The following is a 13,280-nucleotide window of genomic DNA, read 5'->3' as shown; positions in this document are numbered from 1 at the left end:
AGTGTTATGTTTAAATTTTTTGTGGGGCTGTGAGGTAGCCCATTGGGTTTTTAAAGGGGAAAAATTTTTCTCTTGATTGAAGTTGGTATTGATTTCAGGAGACGGATCGTTGGGGTGGATTTACGTTGACTTGTAGATTTTCGACGCTTTACGTAAATTTTTCAATAGTTTGTATTTAGGGCATCCTTTATATGAGGCCGGGTGTGGTCCTTCACAGAGAGCGCAAGTTGGTGGTAAAGAGTTATCTTTGGAACATTCGTTAGAGTTGTGGGTGTCTCCGCATTTAATACAGCGAGGTGTATGATGACAAAAAGTTCTGGTGNGTCTCCGCATTTAACACAGCGAGGTGTATGATGACAATAAGTTCTGGTATGGCCGTAATTTTGGCATCTTAGACATTGGACTAGAGTTTTTTTTAGGTGGGGTGCTTCAACTTTTATTTTGGTGTAGCAAATTGAGTCGATTTTGTAAATACTTTGATTTGTTGGAGATGGTTCTAAATCAATAAAAAATATGGGGAGTGGATTTTTGGTTTTATACTGCAGGCAGTTTGTAATTGACCGAACAGAGAAACCAAGAGCTTGAAGCTCATCTTTGATGAATTTAATTGGTGTAGTATGGTGAAGGTGTCGAATAACTACTCTGAAAGCTTTGTCGTCGCTAAGTTGAAAAGTGTAGTAGTTTATATTATTTATTTCTAATAGTTTTATAACTTGTCTATACGCATTGATAGTGTATGTCAATAATTTGATACTGTTAGATGTGCTTTTTGTTGTAAATCCTTCAGGTTCAGTGAGAGGTTTTATTTTTTTACAAAAATCAAAGAAGTCAATTGTGCTTTTTATGTAAATGGGTGGAATTTTGTTTACTTCTTTTAGATTATCTTGTGTTTTCATTTCGATATCATTTTCCTCTGGGTGGTCATTTATGGTAAGAGCTGAGTAACGGTTTGGACTTGAGAAGGAATTTGTTTTTTGTATTTTTGATTTTGGGGAATGACATGGTGAGCTAATAGGAACAGTTTTCCATACAGAGTCGTCGTTAGATGAGTTTTTAATAATCTTGATCGGTGTTATCGCTTTGTTGGAGTTATTAATGTTAGAAGAATTAATCGATTGTGAACGTGAAGGTAATGATGATCCGCTGGCCGAACTCATGGTTCAGTAGTCGGACGGGTTTTTGTTGTTTGTTTGATGTAGTTTATAACGGTGGGTAGGTAATGTAGATAAAAATAATCATATTACCTGAATTTTTTCAATCGGCACAGTTGGCGATAAGCTTAATGATATAGATAAGGCTGGTAGCTGTTGCACTGTACGACTACTCACTACGAGTACACACGTAAAAGCTGAGATTTGCATTTAAGCGTTTTTTATGATAGTGATGTTAATCGTTGTCAGATATCATCTATACTGGACCTAACAATGCCACGTTCCCATTTTGCGCGACCTATAGTGCTGGGTATTTTATTAATTATGTATGAAGTTTTTAATTGTACATACTCTTTTTAAAATTACATATTGTATAATGATCTACTAGGCGCTGTAAGTATCTAGAGGAGTTAGCATTAATAGAATTGGTTTATGAGCTTCCTAATAAAGATAATGAAGATAATTCAACATAGACTATAAATATCGCCTACATGCTGTTCACTATCTCAACTCTATATTTAAAAATATGAATAACTTCTGGAGTACGGGTTCAAAAGTTTTCATTTCTTAATAAGATTACTTTTTAGTTATTAATCTAATGAAATAAGTGTATTACCATTAAAAAAAACTAAAGTTAGTAAATTATAAGGGATCAGGCTTTTGGCAAGATGGAAAACTTGTGTGGTGCACAACAGTTGTAGTTAGTTACTAGTCGTCCTTAGTATAACTCTTTTTTCAATTTATAATTATAAGGTTTCAATAAATAAATAGTTTTAAGGATTGACAAAAAATAATTTAACATTGCAATATTTAGCAATATAATTATGTATTCAGTTTATTTATTTATTGAATATTGCAAACAAAATATTCGTTTTATTCGAGTTCCACATCCCAATTACGTTTTATTAAAGTGTTATGTTTTAATCCTTCGATTTCTTCATCTGAAATATTGTAAATTTCTTTCATCAATGTATACCGCTTTTGATATTCTTTGAGCAAAGTTATTTTTGAACCTATACATAATTAGGTTAAATAAAGTTTTTTTAATCTTTTATATAATGTTAATTAATTTATTAAAATGTATGAATAATGAATACAGTAGTTCTTTTAGTCTTTCCTTAGATAAATTACGTTTTTTATATTTTTAGTAAACAGTGGTTTATTTGATGGTACACAACGTATAACTCGATAAATACTTTGAATATACCTAAATGTTTATAACTATGCTAGGAAAATATTAATTTAAGTAAACGTTTTCATTGTTACATAGAGGATTTTGATAAATGGAATGTCATTAATAAATCTTAAATACTATCTATATGTAGTATACATAGAAAGCATTTAATAATTTATTAGTGTATGTATAGTACGAAAAGATTCAATTTTTGTTATAATAGGACGTTTAAATGATGTGATAATTGAAAAAAAATAATGACATTCTTTTTCATAGATTATTATTTTCTTTATTTGATCATCTTTTTAAATGGTAAATAATTCATAAAAATGAATTATTCTTAATAGTATACTTTAGTATGTATAGAATATATCCCCATTACAAAAATATTAATTTTCTAAAATTCAAAAGTATCACTTTAGAAGTATAATTTTAAGACTACTGTGCGTCGTCTCAAAATCCAATGGTGCAGAAACTATCTCAAATATTAAAAAAAAACTACGATTCTGACACTTTATACATTCCCTTAAGTCATTGTAAATAACAAGCTTTGTATCTAAAGTCAAATTTGCTAATTATTAAATGACTAATAAGAAAAATATAAAAATTAAATTATACATTTTTTTGAAATAAGATAAAAGCCATTCTTTAGTCCTTTTCTTATAAAAATTTGATGAGTCAATAATAACTTAAAGATAAGAACTTATTGGATTACAAGTATTTTAGTAGATGTAATAGAAATGTAGCTTACACTAGTACGAACTCTACCCATGCTTCATACCCATTATATCTACTAAAATGCTTGTACCCAATAAGTACTTATCCTTAAGTTGTTAATGACCCATCATATTTTTTGTAATTAAAGGAATCAAAAATTATTTTTTCGACTTTTAATAAAAATAAAATTCTATTTTTTTATCAAAGACAAAAAATAAAAAAACCCAGCGCAGAGGGGGAGCTGAGAAAAAGTGGTAACAGACACAAAAAAAAAAAACACATCTTAGTAAAACCAATACCTTCTCAGCTTCGCATCAAAGCTATAACAAAATAAATTCCTTTTTAAAAATATTTTTTAAAAAGTTATACTAGCTTATTGTCAAAATAAATATTTTCAAATTGTTGTTAAAAAAATGTACTAAATTGAATGTATTATAAAATTTTTTCAATTTTTAAGGGTAGTATCTTTAACTAAATAATACTTTTAACATGAAAAAGAAATTTCATAAAACGAGGGAAAACTATAATGATGGGGTTTTTGATATTCATTGAAGTTATTGAAACTAAATGAGATAAAAATCTAATGAGAATTAATACTTTTTTAAGGTATATTAAAATAAAATAAAATATAAAATCGAAAATTTTCACACAAATATAGCACAAATAGCATTCGGTAGCCATTTTCAACGTGAAGATAAGATAAAATCCAAAATTTTTTTTTTCATGATAAAGTATATTACATTAGCTTTAATTTAAGATATATATAAAAGTGTCAGACTTTCGGGAACATTTTTAAAATTTAAGTTAAAAAAATTAATTTTTTGTGAAAAAGTTGTCATTTTAAATCCCCCCCAGTGGGCAGGTAATGGGTCATATATAAAAAAAAAAATACCAAATGATAGGTAAAGACATCATTCATCTATAAAAAAAAGAGTTATATTGATCCATACATTTTACTAAAAGCTATAGCATTATAAAGTAAAAAATATAAAAAAGAATTTTTTTTATTAACTTTGATGTCTGTTTTCACCATGAAAATAAAATTAAGTCAAAAATTTTTTTTCCATAATAAAGTATATTATATAAGCCTTAATTTAAGATATAAATAAAAGTGTCAGACTTTCCTGAACACTTTCAAAAGTTTAGTTGAAAAAGTTCTACTTTCTATATGCATTTTTTAGATTTAAACCCCCCTCGTATATAGGAAAATGGTCCGATTTAAAAAAACAGTATGTCGAATGAAAGATGTATATAAATACTACTTTGCATGAAAAAATTGTATTAATCCATACATTTTTCAAAAAGTTATAGCATAATAAAGTTAAAAATGGAAAATACAAAATCGAAAATTTTCACACAAAAATAGCATTCGGTAGCAATTTTCACCATGAAGATAAGATAAAGTCCGAATTTTTTTTTTTTCATGATAAAGTATATTACATTAGCTTTAATTTAAGATATATATAAAAGTGTCAGACTTTCCGGAACATTTTCAAAAATTAAGTTGAAAAAGTTATGGCACTTTTAAGTAAAAAAATTGAAAAATTTCGAAAATTAGCGATTTTTAAATTTGTAATTTTTTTGGAGGTTTCCCCCATTTGCGGGGTGTGTGGGAAATTTTTCCAATTTTTGAGGATAATGTCTTCGACTATATATNTGAGGGAAATTTTTCTAATTTTTGAGGGTAATGTCTTCGACTATATACGATTTGTGATCTTTTGACGTATCGTTGAAATAAATCTGTTCGGTGAGAGCTGAGAAAAAGTCGTAACAGACATAAAAAAAAAAAAAACACATCATAGTAAAACCAATACCTTCTCATCTTTGCATTGAAGCTAATATATACAAGTTTCATTGACAATGTTTTGAAAAATCTAATAACTTTCGATCCAATGAACACTTTGGGTTACAATTTTTTATGGTTTTGAACTTCGATGCGAAGCTGAGAAGGTATTGGTTTTACTAAGATGTGTTTTTTTTTTTTTTTTTATGTCTGTTACGACTTTTTCTCAGCTCTCACCGAACAGATTTATTTCAACGATACGTCAAAAGATCACAAATCGTATATAGTCGAAGACATTACCCTCAAAAATTAGAAAAATTTCCCTCACACCCCACAAATGGGGGAAACCTCCAAAAAAATTACAAATTTAAAAATCGCTAATTTTCGAAATTTTTCAATTTTTTTACTTAAAAGTGCCATAACTTTTTCAACTTAATTTTTGAAAGTGTTCCGAAAAGTCTGACACTTTTATATATATCTTAAATTAAAGCTTATGTAATGTGATTTATTATAGAAAAAAAATGGCGGACTTTATTTTGTCTTCACGGTGAAAATGGCTACCAAATGCTATTTTTGTGTGAAAATTCTCGATTATATTTTTAACTTTATAATGCTATAACTTATTGAAAAGTGTATGAATCAACACAATTTTTTTATGAGAAATTATATTTTTTAATAATCCCTTTTTCATTGGACATACTTTATCTTAATCAGGATATTAATAAGGAACTAGAAGATCATGTAGCTTTTGAAATAATCCACCATCTTTTTAAAATTAAACACTAACTAAAGATTTGCATCGAAACGTTTATTTTTGATAGTGATTTTAATCACTGTCAGATATCATTATACTTGATCTAACTATGCTACGTCACCACTGTGCCATGACCCCCCCACCCCCCTCGGGTTTTTTTTATCGAATTTGAGCATTGTTTATTTTTGTAGAATAATCAATGGAAAAAAAAAATAAATACTTTTATCACAAAGAATCATTTTTGAGATTCAATAAATTAAGCTTACTGTCATAATTAAGCCATTCTTCAGGTTCATCCTTTGGATTTCCTGTACTAACTGAAATCAATTTTACAATTAAAAAAGAATTTTTGGATTTCAAACAATTTTAACCAATTTTAAGATAATAAAAGTAAAATATACTATATACTGTTGATATTTATAAAAAAATTCATAGAAATGTGCGTTAAGTATTTATTATTTATGTTCTAAACCTTTATTGCTACGAAAAAATTTCTATATTCGATTGAAACATCAATTAAACGAGAGTGTAACATAACAATAAGGTACCTCTTTATTTTTTTGTATATTTATATGGTAAATATTTTAGTCCAGCTGAATGCGTGTTGTGACGGAGTTTATCATATAAATAATCATGATAAGGTGTTGTGATTTGTTTGTGCGATATAGTAAGCTGTATACTATTTCAGACCGCAGGGTAAAACATCGATCAAATTTTCTGAAATTAGCCATCGTTGGAACTGGTTATGCGTTAAATTTCGAGCGTAGTGAATTTTTTTAGTTGTGTGCGCTGATATATCATGCCTTTTATTGTATTTTTTTGTAATTTTATGGCGTCGGCTGAACCTGCCTCCTAATCTTTAGCCCTTTGGGTTGTTATTGTATATTTTTTATTATAATGTCTGACCCTGATTCTTTTTATTGTACGCCGTGCCATAAGCACGTTTGTCGAATTTTTTTTGTTTTTTGTGAGTGCCCCTATTTTTATAGGTCTCTCAATATAGCAAGTATGTTCTAATACCTTCTGCAATGTTAATATACTTTTTTTGAGATTTTTTCATAGAATTGTTAGACCCCAACGATGGCGGACGTATTTGATTTATTTTTTTGTAGATATGCTTCGTGGTTTAACTATTATAATATATTGATATGATGTATATTCATTATGACAATGTAATGATGTAGTGCGTTTTATTCCGTAAAGTCCCAACGTCTTGCAAGATAAGTCGAACTGCTTAAAACCAGTGGCTTACTTGGGGCGAATATCCGCTGCGCTTTAGCAGTAATGCCGTGTTCGATGTCCGATGGTTACCCGAAGACGTTCATCGTATTCTCAAATATAAAAGTTGTAGGTGTAATAATTTTATTAATAATGTCATTTTTTATAGACTAGATATTTTAACCGTTCGGTTATTCGCATTAAATTTATTTATTTTTAATTAATAAAGTCCCCAATTTAATTTAACCGCAGACTCTTTTCCTAGCATGTTCCATCTTCAATGAACTCGTGTATTTTGTATTTCTTTCCCTTTAAAAATCATCTTTTCCTAATTTATAAGGTACGTGCAACGACCTTGTCTAAAGTCATCCCATTTAATAATAGTAATGTGATAGTTTGTAACGAGGTTGTGCTGTACATCAACTATCAACGACTAAACGCATAAAAGTAACTGCTTTAATTACTTATAAGTCTATCGTTATCTTCATATTTATTTAATATTATTATGGTATGGTCAATTATAAAAATAATTTTGTTTCCTTAATATTTAGTAGTAACTTAATTTAATTACGACCATAGGATTGAACAAACTAGTTTTTTTTATTCTTATAGTTTTTCAAAAAATACTAAATTGACTGTGATGTTCAATTTTCTATTATTTTTTTTAATCTTACTGTGGTTCGCAGCGCATTGTGTCGTCCAATAAGTGTGCAACCCTAGTTAATTTACATTCATAGGGCCATGAAATTTCCAAAAGTTATCTGTTGTGGCTTAGTAATTCCGTTTTTTATTATATTAGTATACTTTAAATTGCAATGTTCATTTTAAAGTAAGACTTTTCTTTTCTTAATGTGTATTTATATAGAATATCTACGATAACTAGTGGTGAAACATAATTTAAATTTATGTTTCAAAATAATTTTACTACATTCAGTAATAAATGACATTTCTGAAAAAATTAAAAAATTAATTTTCAAAGAAAATATTCTAACCAAAGTAATCAGTAATATTATCTCGAATTGCTCCTTCTCGAATGGATACAACAAATATGTCATCGTCTGAAAATATTACGAAAAAATCAACCAAGAAGAAGATTAACTGCAGTTTTAAAGATGCGCTTGTTGATGTTTTAATTCTACTCAAAGAAATTACTCACTTGGTGGAACAAAGTATTTTTTTAATTCATCTGAAATGTAAGATTGAGTAATAATCATTACAGTATAGACAGTTAACAATCTTTAAATAAAATTGCTTTATTCATAAAAACTGTATAGGAGTGACATTTATGCAAAAGGGATCAAAAGGTCAAAACAATTCCGAGATAGTTGAATTTTAAATGTAAAAAATATAAGTAAAATCTTCTATGATAATAAATTATTTTAAAAGAACAATTTTTTTACGTTTTAGTTTTATATTTATTTCAATTTTCCTGAAGTTTCACTCTAAATTCTGCTTTAAGCAGTTTTAAATCATTCTATTTCCCGAACTTAAAATGCTAGCGATGTGGTGACCCCTTTTATACATGTTAGGGAGTCAAAGATGGTTCTTGGCTAAGCGAATGATAGACGGGACGGGTATTATGGCCGGCTTGTATCATGTACACTGGTGATCGATCCGTATTTTATTAAAAATAAAATTTAATTGAAGACAATTTTCTCCCTGAGACAATTTTTATTTTAATTATTTTACATTTGTGTATAAAATATATTCTGCACATATTATAACACATTCTGATTTTAAATATTTAAGAATTTTTAAGTCTTTTCGACAGTCATATATTATAACATATATAGTAACATATTTAAAAGTAGTAAACAATTATGTTTGTACATATAATAAAAATTGATCACTTGTAGCTAATTAATTAAGTAAAATTAAAACTATATTAAAAATATTATTAATTTAAAAAACTAAAAAATATTAAAAATATTAAACTCAAAGCCACAAAAAATTAATCTTCGAGCTGAAGATGTACCAAGTGGTTGAGCATAAATTTAAAACAAAAAAAAAGAAGTTAAATAAAAAATTTCAAAATTTACTTTTAGAATACAAAAATAAGGGTCAAATAAATAATTTTAATAAAAGTCCGTTAGTTTCATTTTCTAAAAACTGGGGTGACGATTTAGTTAAAAATTACACAAACATTGTTTTTTCCGCTGAAGAAACTGAAATACTTAAGTTGGGTCTTAAAACAAGTTTTTTACCAAAAAAATTTCCAATGGAAGATCTATTAGTAGGCATTGAAATGGGGGTTAAAAGTGTTGATTTTAATAATCAAAACTTAGCAAGAAGGGAGTGTTTAAATTTTCTACAAAAAAAATTCTGTTATAAATAAAGGGGGTTTAGGAAAAAATGAAAAACATTCACGGCTCATAAATGACTTAAAAAATAAAAACTGTTTTTATTTAAAGTCAGATAAGGGGAATTCTGTTGTAATACTAAAGAAAGAAGATTATTATGAAAGAGTATCAAGAATGATTCAAGAGGGTCCTTATAAAGACAATTTTCTCCGTGATATAATTTTTATTTTAATTACTTTACATTTTTGTGGAAAATATAACACATTCTGATTTTAAATATTCAAGAATTTTTAAGTCTTTCCGACAGTAACATATTTAAAAGTATTAAACAATTATATTTGTACATATTAGTAAAGTGCAAAAAAATTTGGGTTTTATTTAATTAAAGAAATTTAAAACTTTTCTATATCCTTCCGAAAATATTATTTGATTTATGATATACATTTTTTAAAAATAAATAATGGTACTAATTGTAACATAAATGTTGTAATCTTTCAAAAATATAATTATACGTGTATATAGAACAGATAAAAAGTAGAATTTAAAACTTTTGATGTAAATTAATATAAGTTAAAAATATATAAGTTAAAACTAACTATTGGTATTTTAAATAATAAGTTAAAGTCTACCCATGTCAGATTTGATTTAGTTTTTTCTTACCAAACGTCAAATTACAATTTATAGACATAAATTGCACAAATATATCCAGATTAAATTGTTCTGAAAACAAAAAAAATAATAGTTAACTATAATATAATTATATGAAATATAATTTATATTTATAATATTATATTCTAAAATGTATACAGTATACACACAATGATTTTTTTATCTTAACCCACTCAATTACTTGCAGAATAAATATAATTTAAACATTTTTTTTTTGTTTTCATTAGTTACACATTATTCTGGAGTAAGTAACTATTTAATACTTTTTATATTCATCCCTTATCCCTGTAAGGGTGTCAACTTTGTTTTTAAATGAAAATACATAATTTTAATTTAATAAAATGTTTGAGTTTTTATTTTAATAGTAAAGGGCATTTGAATTTTTAATATAACATAATTTGTTTATTAGATATAAACATTTAAAGTTTTAAATTTTTGAGTTAATAATAATAAAAAACACAGCACGAGGGGTAGCGGCACAGTGATGACGTGGCATAGTTGGATCAAGTATAATGATATCTGACAGTGAATAAAATTACTATAAAAAAAAACGCTTCGATGCAAATCTTTAGATAGTAATTAATTTTAAAAAATTTAATTTAATTTTTAAAAAATATGCCAGATGATAGGTAAAGCATCTATAAAAAAATAAAATTTACTAATCCAAACATTTTCCAAAAAGTTATAGCATTATTAAGTTAAAAATATAAAAAAGAATTATTTTACAAAAATCATAATTTTTTATTAACTTTGATGTCTATTTTCACCACGAAGACAAGTCTAGAGGTCAAATTTTAGCTTCGATGCGAAGCTGAGAAGGTATTGGTTTTACTATAATGTGTTTTTTTTTTATTTTTTTTTTTTTGTCTGTTACCACTTTTTCTCAGTTCTCACCGAACGGATTTCTTTCAACGATACGTCAAGAGATCACAAATCGTATCTAGTCAAAGTCATTACCCTTAAAAATTGAAAAAATTTCCCTCGTTCCCCGTAAATGGGGGAAACCTCCAAAAAAATTACAAATTTAAAAATCGCTAATTTTCGAAATTTTTTCAATTTTTTTTACTAAAAACTGCCGTAACTTTTTCAAAAATGAACATATCAATATAATTTTTTTTTTTATAGATGTTTGATGTTTTTACATATCATTTGACATATTTTTTTGTAAATTTGACCCTTGATCTGCCCACAGGGGGGGGGATATAAATAGACTACAATTTACAAATAATTAACTTTTTCAACTTAGCTTTTGAAAATGTTCCGGAAGGTCTGACACTTTTATATATATCTTAAATTAAAGATCATGTAATATACTTTAATTTAAAAAAAAAAATTTGACCTCTGTACTTGTCTTCACGGCGAGAATGGCTATCAAATGCTATTTTCGTGTGAAAATTCTCGATTTTATTTTTTATATGATATTTAACTTTATAATGCTATAACTTATTGAAAAGTGTATGTATCCACACAATTTTTTATGAGAAATAATATTTTTTAATAAACCCTTTTTCATTTGACATACTTTATCTTAATCAGGATATTAATAAGGAACTAGAAGATCATGTAGCTTTTGAAATAATCCACAATCTTTTTAAAATTAAACACTATCTAAAGATTTGCATCGAAGCGTTTATTTTTGATAGTGATTTTAATCACTGTCAGATATCATTATACTTGATCCAACTATGCTACGTCACCTCTGAGCCACGACCCCCCTGTGCTTGATTGTTTTTTTTTTTTTCAAATTAAAGTATATTTCATGAACTTTAATTTAAGATATATATAAAAGTGTCAGACCTTCCGGAACACTTTCAAAAGTTAAGTTGAAAAAGTTCTACTTTCCATATGCATTTTTCAGATTTGAACACCCCCCGTATATAAGGAAATAGTCTGATTTAAAAAAATAGTATGTCAAATGAAAAATGTATATAAATACTACTTCTCATGGAAAAATTTTTTTGGCGGTTTCTCTCATTTACGGGGAACAAGGAAAATGTTTTTAATTTTTGAGGGTAATGTCTTTGACTAGATATGATTTGTGACCTTTTGACGTATCATTGAAAGTAATCGGTTCGGTGAGAGCTGAGAAAAAGTGGTAACAGACACAAACAAAAAAAAAAAACGCATCATAGTAAAATTAATACCTTCTCAGCTACGCATCGAAACTAAAATATTTAAATTATATTTATTCTGCAAGTAACTGAGTCGGTTATGATAAATAAATCATGTTGTATATTAGGGCAGTTAAAAAAAATATGTATCTTCGAATTTTTATGAGAACTATTTTAACTTTATTATATACATTAAAATAGGCACTTTGTGAAAATTTAAAATTTTTAAAAATATTTTACTAATGACTGAACGTGTTTTTAGTATCGTGACCAAAATTACATTAAAAAACAAAAAAGGTCTCTGTTATTCAATTTTTGGTCAAATATTATGATTATTATATCAAAATAGTTAGATTTTTACTGTAAAATACAAATCTTTTAGTTTCAAATGTTTATTAAGTTTACTACACAGTTTTGAATTAAATAATGAGTATTTTATAACAATGTAAAAAATTAATATTTTTATACCTTCATGGACTATAGCGAACACCTACTTTTTTTACAAAACTATTAGATATTAGTATTAGTATTAGAGTTCGAGTTCGAGTGAAGAAGTTAGGTAGTATTTAACTACGCTATTTATAAATGACACGGCACTACCCTACGCTCTAGGCTGGCGCTCAAACGTGTCTCTCTCGATATCAACCGTCCAGCTATTAATATGACAATCGGTTGTCATCGGTTGTCTCCCCGTCATTGACACCGAGATAAGGCCGCCGCCGAGTATGGATTACGGATATTGCGTTCTGTACCGTTTCCGACGTATACCTTAACTGGTCAATCTTTTGGTCTGTTCTCTTTTGTTTTTTTTTTTTTGTTAGTTGTCTTGCGATCGTAATTAATTTGTGTGGTCTTACGTTTCCCAGTGTATCTATATACAGGGTGATTTTTTTTTCATAACCCATTCAATTACTTGCAGAATAATAATAATTACAAAATTTTTTTTTTTTATTATTTTTAGTTACACATTATTCCTGAATTATTAACTATGTAATACTTTTTAAGTTCATCCCTTATGCCTTGGAGAGGGGTAAACTTCGTTTTTTTAAATGGTAACACGTATTTTTAATTTAATAAAATGTTTGAGTTTTTAATTTAATAGNGGTCAACTTTGTTTTTTTAAATGGTAACACATATTTTTAATTTAATAAAATGTTTGAGTTTTTAATTTAATAGTAAATGGCATTTGAATTTTTAATATAACTTTATTAGCTTATTAGATATAAAAATTTAAAGTTTCAAAATTTTGAGTTAATATACATTTATAATACACATGGGATTGTAAATACAGGTAGCTAATTGGATTTTTATGACATTGCTGTCTCAGTCACGGATTGTTTATTATCAATTATGATTATCAATAGATATACTTTCTGTATTGTCAGTTAGTGTATTTATAAACT

General features: G+C 27.0%; 1 protein-coding gene across 8 annotated transcripts in view; it reads right to left on the bottom strand.

Moving 5' to 3' along the window:
- Positions 1-13,280, bottom strand: part of LOC126896168 (uncharacterized) — a 101,920-nt gene that overhangs the window by 76,039 nt on the left and 12,601 nt on the right. For 2 of the 8 annotated variants that reach the window (XM_050668706.1, XM_050668705.1), the window contains exons 11-14: positions 9,758-9,817; positions 7,954-7,983; positions 7,790-7,855; positions 5,846-5,896 (exon numbers count right to left, since the gene is read on the bottom strand). In XM_050668706.1, coding sequence (XP_050524663.1) covers positions 5,846-5,896; positions 7,790-7,855; positions 7,954-7,983; positions 9,758-9,817 — 207 coding nt within the window. Of the gene's footprint in view, positions 1-1,958; positions 2,165-5,845; positions 5,897-7,789; positions 7,856-7,953; positions 7,984-9,757; positions 9,818-13,280 lie in introns of those variants that run through there. The other 6 variants (XM_050668708.1, XM_050668712.1, XM_050668711.1 and 3 more) reach the window with 6 other exon arrangements.

This window comes from Daktulosphaira vitifoliae, unplaced genomic scaffold, assembly GCF_025091365.1.
Source record: "Daktulosphaira vitifoliae isolate Bord-2020 unplaced genomic scaffold, ASM2509136v1 Scaffold_1, whole genome shotgun sequence".
Classification (NCBI taxonomy): domain Eukaryota; kingdom Metazoa; phylum Arthropoda; class Insecta; order Hemiptera; family Phylloxeridae; genus Daktulosphaira; species Daktulosphaira vitifoliae.
Note: the sequence above shows the minus strand (reverse complement) of the source record. Positions and strands in the feature narration are given on the sequence as shown.